This window comes from Cheilinus undulatus, linkage group 11 (genome assembly GCF_018320785.1).
Source record: "Cheilinus undulatus linkage group 11, ASM1832078v1, whole genome shotgun sequence".
In the NCBI taxonomy this organism is placed as follows: domain Eukaryota; kingdom Metazoa; phylum Chordata; class Actinopteri; order Labriformes; family Labridae; genus Cheilinus; species Cheilinus undulatus.
In genome coordinates, this window is record NC_054875.1 from 49,899,667 (window position 1) to 49,915,886 (window position 16,220).

Sequence of the window (16,220 nt, forward strand, 5' to 3'; positions counted from 1 at the left end):
ATGAGCATTGCAGTATAGTTAACAAGACTTTGATAAGCAGGAATTTAAAGTTAACTTGAAGTACTTTATCCTGATAAGTGTGTTTATTCCCATTTCATATAGCTGTTTCGTTCCTGAACAGCCATTGTTTCCTAGTAGCCCTCAATGCAATGTGCAGTAGTGGGTGGTAACCAACAAGCGTTGGGCATCACCCACTCTAAATGGTCGTCCAATCAGACGGTTGGTCTACGGCATTATGTCATCATCACCTTTGACCACGTCATCACATCCACTTTAAGAAACAGGAAGTAAACAGTACGCTACGAAAATGATTCAGAATGGAAAATACTTGTTTCATTAAAACATTTAAATATACTTTTTTGTAGATATATGGACATGATTCATGTTTCAGTTGCTATCATCTCCACATACAGCATCAACATGTTTTACGTTCAAACATGCATTTTCTTTGTCTTTAATCATTGTATTCTCTTCAGGATAACTAGCATGCTAACCAGCTAGTGCCGTGAAAAGTCTGCTACTAATGAACAAAAACATTTACTGTAGTTTTTAGCATTTATTTTCAAAAATCTATTACACTTTAGTTTATAATATGTAAAGTGTAACATACTCACAGATGGATTCATCTGATTTTTAATATTCAGTTGATTGAAATGTATTTTTTATCACATAAAATTCAACTGTCAATCTATTCTCACTTAAATTGTTGTTAAGCCTTTAATTATGATGATTTTTGTCAGATACTCATTGTTCCATTTAGCATTTTTGAATATTGATTTATCGGTGGGTCGCAAACGTTTTTTTTTTCGGTGCTATTTTCCTCCTACCCCACAGGTTTCATTGGAAGGGTTACATTGGGCTCCGCCCCCTATTGCACACTGCATTGAGGGGCTTCTCATTGTTTCACCAAAGTCTTTGATTCCCCCATTAGATTCAAACTCTTTTTCCAAACTTTTCTGTATTTTCCCCTAAATACAACACGAAAACAAGTGAACAAACAGAACATTTAGAACAGAACCAAGGGATACGTGGGGTACAGGGCTGGCTGAAGGCTTCAGGGACAGCAGACGTAAGGAGAAATGCAAAGAAAAATATATTTAGGCTAATGTTTGCCAGTTTCTAATGACCTGTGTAACATTATTGATAAGACAACATTAGTTCCCTTACTATCAGTAATGTCTTATCAATAATGTTTGACAATCCCATGCTGCAACATGTTGTTTTTATGTATTTAAGCCAGCAATCTGTATTAAAACAAATGCTCATCAACAACACGCATGGGCAAGCAGGGTCCTAGTTCTACGGTCCTGAAATTGCTGCCTGCAAGCCTGAACATACCCCGTTCGTAAATTAACTCTGAGAGGAAAATGAAGGATGACTGGCAGCCCAGTGTGACTGAAGTGGAGGAAGAGCAAAACAGAGTTTGGTGGTCTTGGAGAATAGGGGGAAATAATGTCTGAAATTGAAAGAGAAACCCAGACTTTTCGCCATGAAACATTTATAATTAAATATTTTTGAATATTTCCTTCCTCATTTTTAAAATTTGAATGTTTGGAGTGCCTGGTTTCCTCTTCATGCATTAATTAAGAAAAATGCTTATTTTACAGTGCTTATAAAGGTCTTCTCCCCCTTGGATTTTTTTTCACCCTGTTATTGATTTTACAAATCAATCATGGTCAATATTTTTCAGCTTTTTGATGAAAAAAACAAAGAAAACAAAAAGCTCTCTCTTTTTAATGAACATTCTCAGTAAAACTGCGACCCCAAGCTGTGAATTAAGCATCAAATGTATTCATTCTCTTGTGTTATTTATTTTATTGTTGTGTACTGTCCATGTTGTTTGCATGTGTTGATGAGGTGGCAAATGAGTTTCCCCACTCGGGATCAATAAAGTTTTCTAATCTAATCTAATCTTTAATTTGAAAGTAAAACAAATCTCTACAAAGTAATGTCAATTAATTAAAAATCTGTAACGTAAAATAAATGACTGCATAAATATTCACCCCCTTTAAAGTGACTGACAGTTGTAGACTGACAGTTGTAGACAGACAGTTGGTGCTAGTAGCCTCTAAGGTCTATAATGTCCAGTCACTGGTTAATCAGTATTCATGGCTACCATTACACCATGAAGACAAAAGAACACTCAGAGAAAAGGTTATTGAAAAGTCTAAGTCAGTAACCTGGCACGCCAGATGGATTTGTTTCACACATCCATCTGGTAAACCTCCCACAGACAGTTTTTGGGAGTGCTGAGCCTTTGAAAAAAACTCTGAGTATGATTGGATGAATGTTCTGTCACATCTTTACGGGCCAATCAGAACAACAAAACCAGTGACGTAGCTGCGACCGAGGAGTAAACTCCTTAGAGAACTGCATAACGCAAACCGTGGTGACTGTAGACATGTCAGTACACGACTTTTGTGGTTTTTGAAAAGAAAACAACTCACTGCTGCTCTTTGTTCTTCTTTTAACAAAGAAATGTCGTCAAATTCTGATTAAAAATGGCGCTTTAGCAGCATCCACGCTAATGTCTCCCTCCATAATTGCACCGACCTCTTGTTGCTGCTTGCTTGCTTCACGACTCCGCCGTGCCTAAAGTACTGCCCCTCATCGCTGATTGGTCCTGTCACTTTCTAACTGGGCCCAAAAGGTTCAGACGGGAGCTTTTTAAGATGGATTCACCAGTGAGAAACATGGAAACGGGTGTATCCATCTGCTTTGCAAGGTTACTAAATCAGGAGATGGAGACAAAAACATTTCCAAGTCTCTGAACATCTCCCAGGGTTCAGTTTTTTAAAGCATCTCTTTATTGTCTGTTTTAGAAGGAGAAAAACAAAGTATACAAGATGTTAAATGACACAATTCTTAAGGAAAAAGTAATGAATGTAAACATAATACAATGAAACAAAACATTAAACAGCAGCTCTATTGACACAAATCTCTTCATCAGTCCAAGCCTCACTTGATAAACCATTACTGTTAAGAAATATTTAAAAAACATTCCAAAACTTGTCAAGTTTGTTCTTTGTAAAATAACTGATTTGAAGCAAGGAAAAAAGTCATTCCTGCCAACCACTGAGACACACCACAGGTTGTTTGTTGTTTCCATAACCAAGCAATACATCTTTTAGCCTTCATGAAACACACTTAAGCAGTGACTTTAAATTGTTTGACATGACAAAATCATCTGGGTAGATTTTAAGAATGCATAGTTTGGGGTTAAGAGGGACCTCTTTAGCAATAATTTTGCTCCCCAGAGTTCAGTTAAATCCATCATGAAGAAATGAAGGAATATGTCACATGTGTAAATCTGCCTAGATCAGACCGTCCTCACAAACTGAGTGAGCGTGCAAGAAGGAGACTAGTGAGAGAGGACACCAAGACACCTATGACTACTCTGAAGGAGCTCCAAGCTTCAGCAGCTGAGATGGAGAGACTCTGCAGACAACAACTGTTGGCCGGGTTCTTCACCAGTCAGAGCTTTATGGGAGAGTGGCAAAGAGAAAGACACTGTTGAAGAAAACTCAGATTCAATCTGGACTAGAGTTCACCAGAAGGACTGTGGGAGACTCCATGGTCAAGAGGAAGAAAGTTCTTTGGTCTGATGAGACCAGAATGGAGCTTTGAGACCATCAGACAAGACGCCAAACACTGACATCACCACAAACACACCATCCCCACTGTGGAGCACAGTGGTGGCAGCATCATGCTGTGGGGATGCTTCTCAGCAGCATCATGCTGTGGAGATGCTTCTCAGCAGCCGGCCCTGGGAGGCTTCCAGTGAGACAATGAGCCAAAGCGGACAGAGAAAGTTACACAGAACAGTACCTTAAGCTCACAGAGAAACTGCACCTGTCGGTTGCACTGTGTATCCTAGCTTCCTTGAGATTATCTTTTCTGCCAGTGCTGAAACAGCTGGCTGTGGAAACAGCCCTACAGGAGCTACACTCACTGAAATCTCTAGAGGTTGATGCTACTACTGTTGACAAGCACTTCATACAGCCCGGCTTAAAAAAGACCAGAATATCCCTTTAAGTTTTTAGAATGTAAGTGTGTGACTCATCTCTGCTCGCTTCTTGTTATTTTTTCCAGTAGATAAAGGAGGAGGAAGACCCCTCCCTGGACCTGCTCCGCCCCCGTCAGGCCTGAAGTCTGTCCCCAACAGACCGCCTGCGGTAACACACACTCAAACACAGACGCACACATGTATGGTACAATGGCAGATGTGGTGACTTTTTATGTCTCGTCCCTCAGCCCCCTCCAAGCATCGGGCTGATGTGCTGGTCGTATGAAGAGGTGCATGCTGGGACAATGGGGTTCTCCCCCTCCCAGCAGGTGGGGGAGGGGGGGTTTGGAGTGGTGTACAGAGCAAATATGAGGCGGACGGACTGTGCTGTGAAGAGACTCAAACAGGTCAGCCAATCATAGCAGATCGCTGAGTCACCCTGGTGATGTTTGTAGTTTTAATGTTTGTGTCGTTTTTGTTTTCATTGATAATGTTTTCTTTGTTGACATGTTGGTACTTTACTTTCTTTATTATTTTTATGTTGTAAAGATCATTGTCTTTAGTGTTGTTTACTTTGTTGTTTTTAAAGTTGTGATTTTCTTTGTTTTTATGAACTTCTTGTTGTTTTAATAGTTTTTCATTTCAATGTTGTTGCAGGATTGCATGCAGGATTGGGCTCTGCTGAAGGAGAGTTTCCAGACTGAGGTGGAAAAACTGACCACGTGAGTTTTAGTCAGGGATGTACCAGCTGAGTTATCAGCCGTGTTTACGGACATCTACCATCAGTTACCATGGTATGGTCTGAAACCAGGACTTAGAGCTAGGAGACAGCTTCCAAGTGCTTCTCCTTTCAAATAAACTGATTAACACTGCTGCAGGAGTGCATGTACAAAATGACCCATTGAAGCCACCAGTGATCCTCTTCTTGCTGCGGTGCTTGGAGGGTGAGAGGACTGTTCTTTAAATCAGGGGTTTTCAACATTGGGGTCTGGACCCCATTGGGGGTCGCGAGACACTGAGAGGGGGCCTCCAGATGCCTTAAAAAAACTAAGAACATTTTTGAATTGCACTGTTGCCACGTTACACCAATTTTGCCTAATTTTAACCAATTTTTTCACTTTTTCCCACCAATTTGGCCAATTTTAACACATTTTGCAACTGAAATCCCACGTTTTATCCATTTTAAACCCTTTCCACCTCTTTTTTTCGGCCTGTTTTTGCCACTTCTAAACCAAATCTTGCAACTCTCTGCCTGTTGTTGGCTCTGTTGATGCTTTATTGCCACTATTAACCCCTTTTACAATTTTTTGAGTCACATTTCACAATTTGATATTTTTGCCACTTTAATGCCATGTCAACCACTTTCAAATCCCCCTTTACCACTTAATATGCCCATTTTTGGTTAATTTTTGCCACTTTTATGTAATTTTTGGCATTTCTAACCTTTTTCTGCTACTTTTAAGATCTAATTTAACCACCTTTCCCACCATTTTTTCCCACCCAGTTTGGCTGGGTCCCAGAAAGCACACGACTGTTCCAAAATGTTCCTGGCTGTGTTCAACCACCTTCAGGAACAGTGGGGGTTCTCGGTCACTGACACCTTTATTTTGGGGGTTGCAGGCTGAAAAGGTTGAGAACCCCTGCTTTAAATGACAGCAGATGTTTAGAATCGCCTTTATAACTCTACTCACAGAGAAGTACCCTGTACTCAAGCACCGTTGCACTCACGTCTCCTCCATAAACTGGACTCAGGCATGATGCATGAGTACTGTGCACTCTAAACTGTGTTTACACTGATCAGATGAAGCAGACTGGGATCTGGTGTACTCAGGTCTCAATACGGCCCATCCTAAGACTTGAGACTTGATGTTAGACCTGATTTACTCACAAACACTTGCCTGAGTCACCTTGAGCTCATTGTTTGTGATGTTTCAGATTCAGACACCCGAACATCGTGGATCTGCTGGGCTTCAGTGAGGGACCAGAGTGCGTGTGCCTCATCTACAGCTACATGGAGAACAGATCGCTGGACGACCAGCTCCACAGCGTAAGACACATATACATGCACCACTGCTGGGTAATGTTCTTTTAAAATGAACCCTTTAGGAAACAAGACTATGAGAAAAGATTCAGATTCAGACAACTTAACCATTCTATACAGACCAACATACACTTAAAAACAACAGCAAAGAGGAATGCTGGGAATAGTCTTAGACCAAGATGCTCATTGACACGTCGACCCCCTCTTGTGGCCCCTACAGGAATGACACCCAGAGTCAGGCAAAGATTATAACGCACATTTAAGAACAGAACAGCAGTGAACAAAAGTAAACAAATAACATACACCACGGTGCGTTAAGTATTACTTTATAGAAAAACAAAAAATACAAAGTTTTCAATCCATGAGACTTTTATCCAGATTTAACAGCCTGATGGCAGGAGGATTGAAAGACTTGGAGTAATGTTTTTTTCTCCTACAGGGGGTGATAAAGCAGCGCCTGGTCATGATAGGAAATGATTCCTTTAGCTTTCTGGACCACCTCCCACATCTGTCTGCTGAACTCGAACAATGCTGTAAAGCAACGTCAATGCTGGCAGCTATTTTAAAACTGTGAATATCAGTAACATCTAAAAGTTAGCAGCTAGATTGTGATTGTCATTTCTCTGGTGGAAACTGTGCCTACCAAAGGGATTAAAAATAATATATACGTATTTATTATCTGGTTCCTTCTGTGGTACCATAGAAACATGCAAAATGCAAGATGGCGTCATCCATGGAGGGGACCCTCTCTATGTGTGAATAAAAAGCTTATTCTGAGTTAATTTAAAAATAAAATAACATTTTTGGTATTCAGCTGATTAAACGCTAATTTAGACAGATAGCGTATCAATATTATGTTTCATTTTTACCACTGTTGTTCTGCTAAATATTACTAGCCTAAATATTACCCACTGTACCATTAAACATCCAGAGATTAGACACGCTGGCAGTGTTACCACAAAATTAATGCTGTCCTCGTTGTCATCCTGTTAAATTAGCTGGTAACACATCCACACGGACACAGGTTCACCTTCTACAGGTACCCAGTGACCTGCACAGAAATCAGAGAGAGAAACAGAAACTGTGCATTTTAAAATTAACCCTCTACTCATCACAACAAAAAAGTAATCTAACCTTAAACCAAATACTGCGTAACAGGTGACTCTAACAAACAGACAGATAAACACACTTCAACATAGATATATGTAAACAAACACAGACTCCTACACTCAGTGTTCTTTTATAAGGTTTGTCTGTTTGGGTTTCAGGGCGGTCTCACCCTCTCCTGGTCTCAGAGAGTTGGTGTTGTTGAAGGAGCATCAAAGGCTCTACAGTTCCTCCATCGACCCCCCGAAGAGCACAGACCGCTGATCCACGGGGACGTCAAGAGGTAGGTATCATGTCACATGACATCATCATGTCACATCATCGCGTTACATGATCATCTTTCTACTGGTGGGTTCAGGTTCAGGGTACTTTATTTGTACCAGTAGGTAGATTTGTTTAGCAGCCAGAGAGATTACACCATCCATTATGACACACAGAGTTAATAAATGTGTCAAACACTTTTAAACTCCAGCTCAGCACAGACTGACTCTTTAGAAACTGACGGATGTTTCTGATCTGATAAGAGCCTGCTGTGTTAATTTGGTGTTCATTAAACTCAGTGTCTGTATTAGACTCAGTATCACTCAGGGAGAGATATCCAGTAAGGGGGCGTGTCTGTCAGTGGAAAGACTTTATAAAGGATGGCCTCTTTCTGCGCTCATCACTCCTCAGATCTGCTCTCCTTTCCTCCACCCTCTGAACTGTTTAACAGAATCATCTCTGCTTGTCTGCAGCTCAAACATCCTGCTGGACGGCCACCTGGTGGCGAAGCTGGCAGACTTTGGTTTGGCTCGGTTTGGGTGTCGCAGCACGCCGGAACGTTCGGCGGCTCAGACGACGTCGGTCGGTAACACGGAGACTGTTCGGGGGACGCTGGCGTACCTGCCTGACGAATACGTGAGGAACGGACAGCTGGGGACCGCCGTGGACGTCTACAGCTTCGGAGTGGTGAGCTACTGCAGAGGCTGATGGGTGATGGCGTCTGTTTGTTGATCTCAGATCACAGTGATGATGGTGTTTGTTTGTTTCAGGTGTTGTTGGAGATTCTGACGGGTCGACGAGCGATGGAGAGGGACGCAAAGTCAGGAGAGAAATACCTGGTCAGAGCAAACTCAGTGCAGCACACAGTCACCACGCTATAGAGTCACACCGTTATAGCTCTACCTGTCTTTTGTTTAATAATGTGTCTCTTAGGGTCTAGCAGTTGAGGAATAACAGGATTAGAGTTGTGGAATTAGTGCTGCTTAGGGCAGAGGAATGGAGAAGCAAGCTATTTCAGTGGGATTCTTGGTCCTCCAGGAAGGACCCCAAGTGGGGAGCCTGGCCCTCCATACTGGAGTGTGGGCCTTTAGGAGGGGAGTCCAGGCTTCCAGCAGGGGTTTAAAACTCATGTTCAACCGCTGTTCAGTTGGAATATTTTGCATATTTGGCCTTAAAAGTTTTCTTTAAATATCTCCTGCTACCAGGGCACAGATGGCCTTGTGGTTAAAACGTGCCCCATGTTCTCATCCCTGTTTCTAACTCTATCCACTGTCCCCCTTTATGAATAAAGGCATAGAATGCCCCCAAAAATATAACTAAATAACTCCTGCTACCAACAGGATATGAAGGGACTTAAATTGTGGAGAACTTTTTATAATTAAGGTGTTTATCATTTAATTATCTGAGCTTTAGCTGAGCTAAAATTTGCAACGTGTTCGGAGTAACAGTGTTTGCAGCTGCTTCTTTGACCACTATCAGAGTCACAGCCCACTTTACTGAATCAATTCAAGCATGGAATTAAAACAATCAAATCATGGTTTAAAACACTTTTAAAGACCTGTTTAAGATGTAATGGAGATAGAAGTTGCAGCAGCGCTGGGCTCGGAGCAAACTTACGCCCCGTTTATACGACAATGTTTTGCTTCGTTTCCAAAAAGTTCCACGTTCAGACGGCAACGTTTTCAAAATGATCTCCGTCCACACAAGACTGCAGGAAGCACCAAAAACGATGGGGTATACATGCCAGACAGAGAGACAGAGACAGGGGCTTTTTGAAAAACTCAACAAAAAGTTCCGTTTTCAGGCACCAAAATGCCTTTGCCGTCCAAACGGACAGCCAAAACGCTACAAAACTTCTGTGTTTTCACTCGAAAACGTTGTGCAAACGGGCATAAGAGGGTCAATTCCAGCACATAGCCTGTGTTAAAGGCTCAGACAGCCGTCAAATGTGTCCTTGATTGTTTTTAGCCATGACACACTAGAATATGCTGTAAGGTTTGTAAAGGTTCCTGTGGCTGGTTCCTGCAGTCGTGGTGTTCTGTCTCTGATTCTTGTTCTGCTCCTGGTTCTGCAGAAGGACCTGGTGGAGGAGGTGGAGGACAGTCCGGCTGGTTCCTGTGTAGAAGAATGGAGGAAACAGCTGGACCATCGGCTGTTCTCAGGTCAGTCTGTGTTTGTAAGTGTGAATGGCAAAGAGTGTGTGCATCTATGTATCCTGTTGGTACATTTTTGATTTACAAATCTAACTGATATTTAAAATGCAGACTGCATGGATAAGGACCGATCTAACCCCATCATTATCAGTATGATAATTGAAATGCAGAAACTAGACGTTCAGCTCGACGTAGTTCTGATTTCACAGTCATGAGTTCTCACAGAAACCCATGTAATCAACCGTGACTACAGAAGAAAAACAAAGGGGGATGATCAACATCGTCAGCCATATTGTGATATGTTTATACTAAGGAACTTGCGTGGTAGCCTTTATTCCACAAGTTGGTCTTCTTTTTCCTTTTTCCCTTTGGCTCAGGGCTCAGCTTCATGTTCACCACTATGTCAGTGTTTGTGAGCAGTTAAAGTATGCAGCATCCAGCTGTGATGCTTCCTGGTTTGCTCTCATTTGCTATTGCAGGAGCTCCAAAGGTAGCTTAATCTTGGATCATGAATATCAAACATGTTTGTTATTTGATATTTACCACTGAAGATCAAGGAGCAGTAAACATTCACAATGATGCCACACACAACAATAATCAGTCTGGACAAGCCTTGAATCAGGTCCAGAATTAGGAGTGAAAATTGAAAAGTGTGTAGCTTGTCTTATCTGCAGCTGTTGTGTCCATGTTGTCCTGCAGGGGGCGCTGCAGAGCCTGCTGGCTGTATGGAGGTGGTGTCTCTGGCCTGCAAGTGTCTGAATAAGCACAGGAGGAAGAGACCAGCCATGGTCCAGGTGAGAGAGAGTGACGTTTGTGTTTCTGAGTTTAGATGAAGAAAACGTTCAGAGTCAGAGGTCTGGTTTAACTCACAGTCTATCTGAATGTTCACATCAGTGAGTCCGTCTGTCCTCAGTTATAAATAAGAACACCTGATAGCATAATTAAAGAATAATGTGGCTTTTAGGGGAATGCATGATTAGCAAACTTAATGGTTGAATTTGGCTCCCTTTGTCATTACCAGTTGGTTAAACTAATTATTGACATTTATGTTAGTTCAATTCTGGCCAAACGCTCCGTCTAATGTAACACAGCTGCGTCCACTAATTTCCACTGTAGTTGTCCCTAACAGTGACTACTACTATGACCTTTAATCTGATATAAACCACTGCTATCTGCTACTGCACCAGAGCACGTAGGAACAGCACAGTGTAGCATCTGATCTAGAACAGTGGTTCTCAACCTTGGGGTCGGGACCCCCTTTTGGGTAACAAGACACTGAGAGGCAGTCACCAGATGCCTTTAAAAAACTAAGAATATTTAAAAAATTAAACTGTTGTTACTTTACACCAACTTCACCGTATGTTAATACTTTTTCATCACTTTTAACACCAAATTTGCCAATTTTAGCAAATTTTTTGCCACTTAAAACCCATTTTTGTCCATTTTAAACCCTTTCCATCACTTTTTTCTGCCTGTTTTTGTCAGTTCCAAACCAATTCTTGTTGCTTTCTGCCTTATGTTGTCTCTGTTGACCCATCATTGCCTCTATCAACCACTTTTTACACCCCTTTTTTGCCCATTTGAACCACAGTTAACCCATTTTTACAGTTTATATCAACTTTTCATCCAATTCCACCTAATTTCCACCAATTTTTTGCATATAAAAGCCATTTCAGCCACTTTTTAATCCCCTTTTTCCGCTTTTTTTCCGCTGCCACTTTGATCTATTTTTTGCCACTTTTAACTCATTTATGTTCTTTAAAAATCCAATTTCATCACCTTTCCCACAATTTTTGCCATTATTAACCAATTTTAGCAATCTTTAACCCATTTTAGTTATGTTTTCATTTAAAGAAGGCTGTCTACTACACAAATGAACAAATAGAGATATTTGTTTCTTTGATAAGAGTGCTTATTATTCAGGTAAAATATAAAATGTGGTTTTCACTGCTTAACTTCACAATGGACCATGGTTTTGCTGATCTCCATGGGCCCACAGTTTGGCTGGGTCCCAGAAACCTTCCCCTTTATCCCTCCGTATGGACAGCCTTGTCTCTGCATGACTATTCTTGAATGTTCATGGCTGTGTTCAACCACCTTCAGGTACAGCGGGGTTCCCCGGTCTCTGGAACCTTTATTTTGGGGGTCACGGACTGAAAAGGTTGAGAACCACTGATCTAGAAGATAGGGATAAAGTAGTCCAGAGGCTGTGTCAGATTAGACTCACATATAACTGAAGCATTGATGCACTATATTTGCACAGGTATGTGCAGGTATTTGGACGTTAATCTGCAAAACAGATCACACTGTTGCAGTGTGAAGTTGGTTTTACAGGAATTGAGACTAGTCGGCTAAATGCATTTATACCTTTGGTTTATGGGAGGGGAAAATGTTCGGCTAGGAACATCACAAGCAGCTGTAATAAAACTTGCAGCCTGAGGGGGCGCTAGCATCTCTGTAGTTTTTTGTTGAAGTTTTCGTCCTGTTTTGATCCTCCTCTGTTCCTCTTCTTAGGTTTTTGACAAACTTCAGGACATCCACTGTCATTTAAAGGGAAAAAGCTCCTCCTCCTCACCCTCCTCCTCCCTTCATCAGCTTTATCACCCACCCTCATCCCTCCCCAGACCCCCCCGGTCCTTGGACTCCAGTGTGGACTCTCTGTCCCAAAAAATGTCCAGGCTGGGACCACTGGAGGACACGTACCACCCCTCCATATCTTCCTCTTCCTCCTCCTCCTCGTCCTCTTCCTCGTCCTTCTGCTCCCTGCCTGACCCACTACACTCCTCCGCCTCCCTCCCCCGCTTCTCTTCTTCCTCCCCCCGCCTCTGCTCCTCGTCGTTGGTCGGTCCGTGTGAGACCGATGAGAGTCGAGGTTTTTCTCAGTACAACCTTCGCTCTCAGGGCAGATCTAACGGTACCAGATCCTCCACACAGCAGAGTCGAGCCGGGCCCTCAGAGTCCGGCTTCAACCAGCCGTCTGTCCCCTCTGAGGACCAGTACAACTTCCCACCCCAGTCCAGCTTTAGCAGGGACAGGTCAGGGATCTTCACAGGGGGAGCCACAGGAGGAAGCCTGTCTCCTGCGGGGTCTCTGCAGTCGTCGTCCCCAGGGCCTTCAGGTAAAAGACAGATCAGTGAAGTCTGAACCAACCCAACATTAGTGAGTAAGGCCGGCCACACACTACAGGATTTTAAGCCCGATATGGGGCAAGATTTGACTCCCCCGACGATCATGGGGGCGTACACCGAGTGGAGCCTTGTTGCAAACGATTATTTGTCTAAGTAGTCTGCATGTGTGTGGTGTCGACATGATTCATTTACTGCTCCAAATCGCGTTGTAGCCTCCCAAACCTGGAATTGTAAATATCAAACACGTTTGATATTTATGATTCTAGGTCGTAGTGCCGCTGACGGAGTACCCACAACCAATGAGAGCGAGCACACCGGGTAGCGTCACCAGACGAATCATACATACTTTCACCACTCACAGCCATAAACACAACGGTACCTTAATTCCAGCCAGGATTTCGTCCTGAGTCTTTCCCTTGTTTTATGATTGTTGCTGCACCTGTAACGCATGCCAGGGCAGCCTGATGTGGAGAGACAGCAGGACGGTATCGACAGGCATCCGTGTTTTTTTTTTTTTTTTCTGAAATCACGTGATCACGCAAGGTCTTAGGCAGGTTGGCAGGTGTGTGGTCTCCAGTGATCTGACAATCTGGCTGAGTCGTCTAGAGTGTGCGTTCAGAGGATTAGAGATGAAAAATCTTTGGACATCGTCCTGAAGTCTGTGGTCTCTCACAGTTTGAGAATTGTTTTAGATTTTAAAAAATCGTCTAGTGTGTGGCCAACCTAAGATACTCGTTATGTTAACACAAATAATCACTTTAAAGTCTGATCAGAATGAAAGTAATCAGAAGATTCTGATCTGATCCAGTCTATGTGTGAAAAAAAATCCTAAATGAGAAAGGAACCTTATATGGCTCACTACTCTGATCTGTGTCCATGTGCATGCTTGATCCAGTGTCTTCCTGGTTTGGATTAAACTGCTCATACTTCTTACTAAAGGTGCATTCCACCTGGTGGTCTGGTTCCATAAAGCACTTAATTATTTGCATTTCCACTGTCCACTGGGTGGAAACAGTCTATTACTCTTAAAGACCTCACTCTGTGACTGTGTGGGCTCCATAACAGAAATATTTTACCTTTAATCTTTGATCCAAGCATTAAAACAGGTTACAGGTCTAATGAGCCTGTTTAAATCTTTCCTATATGTCCAGTGGTCATAAATCCCAGTAAACAACGTTTTCTCGAGAAGAAGTCTCAGTATGAGGAGGGAAGGATCCGGACTCCTGAGCTGCTGTCAGCCGACGACCTCTGTAGGCACACACACCCTTTAAAACACATCTATTCACTACATATCTATATCATCTATTCACTACATACACTATATTGCCAAAAGTATTCACTCACCCATCCAAATAATGTAAATCAGGTGTTCCAGTCACTTCCATGTCCACAGGTGTATAAAATCATCACCTAGGCATGCAGACTGTTTCTACAAACATCAGTGAAAGAATGGTTCGCTCTCAGGAGCTCAGTGAATTCCAGCGTGGTACTGTGATAGGATGCCACCTGTGCAACAAGTCCAGTGGTGAAATTTCCTGGCTCCTAAATATTCCACAGTCAACTGTCAGTGGTATTAGAACAAAGTGGAAGCCATTGGGAACGACAGCAACTCAGCCACCAAGTGGTAGGCCACGTAAAATGACGGAGCGGGTCAGAGGATGCTGAGGCACATAGTGTGCCAAGGTCGCCAACTTTCTGCAGAGTCAATCAGATTAGCTCAAGAACAGTGGTAGAGAGCAGTGGTAGAATGCTTCAGCATACCAAGAGATTTTGGACAATTCCACGCTCCCAACTTTGTGGGAACAGTTTGGGGATGGCCCCTTCCTGTTCCAACATGACTGTGCACCAGTGCACAAAGCAAGGTCCATAAAGACATGGATGAGAGGGTTTGGTGTGGATCAACTTGACTGGCCTGCACAGAGTCCTGACCTCAAACCCATAGAACACCTTTGGGATGAATTAGAGTGGAGACTGAGAGCCAGGCCTTCTGGTCCAACATCACAAATGTGCTTCTGGAAGAATGGTCAAAAATTCCCATAAATACACTCCTAAACCTTGTGGAAAACCTTCCCAGAAGAGTTGAAGCTGTTAAAGCTGCAAAGGGCGGACCCACGTCAGATTAAACCCTATGGATTAAGAATGGGATGTCACTTAAGTTCATATGAGAGTCAAGTCAGGTGAGCGAATACTTTTGGCAATATAGTGTATATATCATCTATTCACTACATATCTATATCATCTATTTACTACATATCTATGTCATCTATTTACTACATATCTATGTTGTCTTTTTCTACAAATATATTTTTTGGCATAGAAATCAAAAGATTCTCTTTATTTTTAAAACTCTTTGTAGTTGTTCTTATTTGCAGCCATACATTATGTTTCTTATTATAATTTTAAAAATAATATATCACTTTGTTGGGCTAAAACCTGGTATCACCATTCATCATGATTTTATTATTATTATTATTTTTATAAATCAGTGCTGTTAGTCTTCTTTCACAAATGTCAGTGGGCTTGAATCAGTTTAAAGCAATGAAACGTGTCAAAAAGATGCTGACTAAGACCTTTCCGTTTTAAATTAATTGAATGATTCAGATTTTTTTACATTCCCTGGAAAGTGGAAGTTTTTTGGGAAACAAGATTTTGGCCCGACAGCAGTGATATCAGGTTGGGAACCACCGCCCTAATGGATCCGACTGTGACGATGCGCCGACAGCTGTTCATCCCTTAGAAACTCATTCACAGTGATGTCTGTGATTCTGACCTCCTCTCTTGCCGTCTCGTGTCTCCTCAGATGTTGGGAATAGTTCAGACGGGGCGCGGGGACCAGAAGAGAGCGACGAGCTGGACTACCTTCCAGTTGATCACACCTGACCCGGACTCAGAGTTAGGCTCGGTCCAAACTAGCAGCATCCATGGAGCTGTATGAGAGAGAGGCGAGCCACACCCAGGTACGACGTGGAGCCTCATCTCACCTGAAGGACCAACATTGTCTCATTGTGGGGATCATGTCTTCTTTTCTGACACAAAATAATGAAAATGGGAGTCTGCCTGGAATATTTAAATGTTTTTCTCTTTTTAATGTTTTATATTCAACCCGCTGAGGTACTCAGACATTAAGGTTAATTTATCTAAATGATGCTTTGTCCGTTAAATATTTCATCTCATTTACCAAAGAGATTTTTTCTCTTCTTCTATCATGTTGTCTCTGTCTCTTATTTATAACACCATACATCCCATAATATCCTCTGTGGTCTATAACAAGCATTTCCCCATCCTGCAGTGTTAGTCAGCGGCACGAAGAAAATTCCATTTCACTTTTTATTTATTATCAATATTTTACTTTATACTTTTGTACCAAACACAGGTTTTAAAGCTGTGATATTTTTAAATGAATGGTATTAAAATATCTCTGTTTATTAAACATGATCTGTATGTTTGTTTTGGTACCTTTATGCTTGAACTTTGACCTTCTGAAACTTACGTTATTACTTTAAGAGAACCCTGTGTATTAAGAC

General features: G+C 42.1%; 1 protein-coding gene across 2 annotated transcripts in view; it reads left to right on the forward strand.

Moving 5' to 3' along the window:
* The window catches only part of irak1 (interleukin-1 receptor-associated kinase 1), an 18,127-nt gene extending 2,002 nt beyond the window's left edge, over nucleotides 1-16,125 (forward strand). The window contains exons 4-15 of one of the 2 annotated variants that reach the window (XM_041800098.1): nucleotides 4,096-4,175; nucleotides 4,255-4,413; nucleotides 4,664-4,728; nucleotides 5,942-6,053; nucleotides 7,316-7,437; nucleotides 7,889-8,102; nucleotides 8,186-8,254; nucleotides 9,490-9,577; nucleotides 10,268-10,362; nucleotides 12,083-12,686; nucleotides 13,848-13,946; nucleotides 15,497-16,125. In XM_041800098.1, coding sequence (XP_041656032.1) covers nucleotides 4,096-4,175; nucleotides 4,255-4,413; nucleotides 4,664-4,728; nucleotides 5,942-6,053; nucleotides 7,316-7,437; nucleotides 7,889-8,102; nucleotides 8,186-8,254; nucleotides 9,490-9,577; nucleotides 10,268-10,362; nucleotides 12,083-12,686; nucleotides 13,848-13,946; nucleotides 15,497-15,576 — 1,787 coding nt within the window. In that variant the 3' untranslated portion in view covers nucleotides 15,577-16,125. Of the gene's footprint in view, nucleotides 1-4,092; nucleotides 4,176-4,254; nucleotides 4,414-4,663; nucleotides 4,729-5,941; nucleotides 6,054-7,315; nucleotides 7,438-7,888; nucleotides 8,103-8,185; nucleotides 8,255-9,489; nucleotides 9,578-10,267; nucleotides 10,363-12,082; nucleotides 12,687-13,847; nucleotides 13,947-15,496 lie in introns of both variants that reach the window. The other variant, XM_041800097.1, reaches the window with a different exon arrangement.
* The last annotated feature ends 95 nt before the right edge of the window (nucleotides 16,126-16,220 follow it).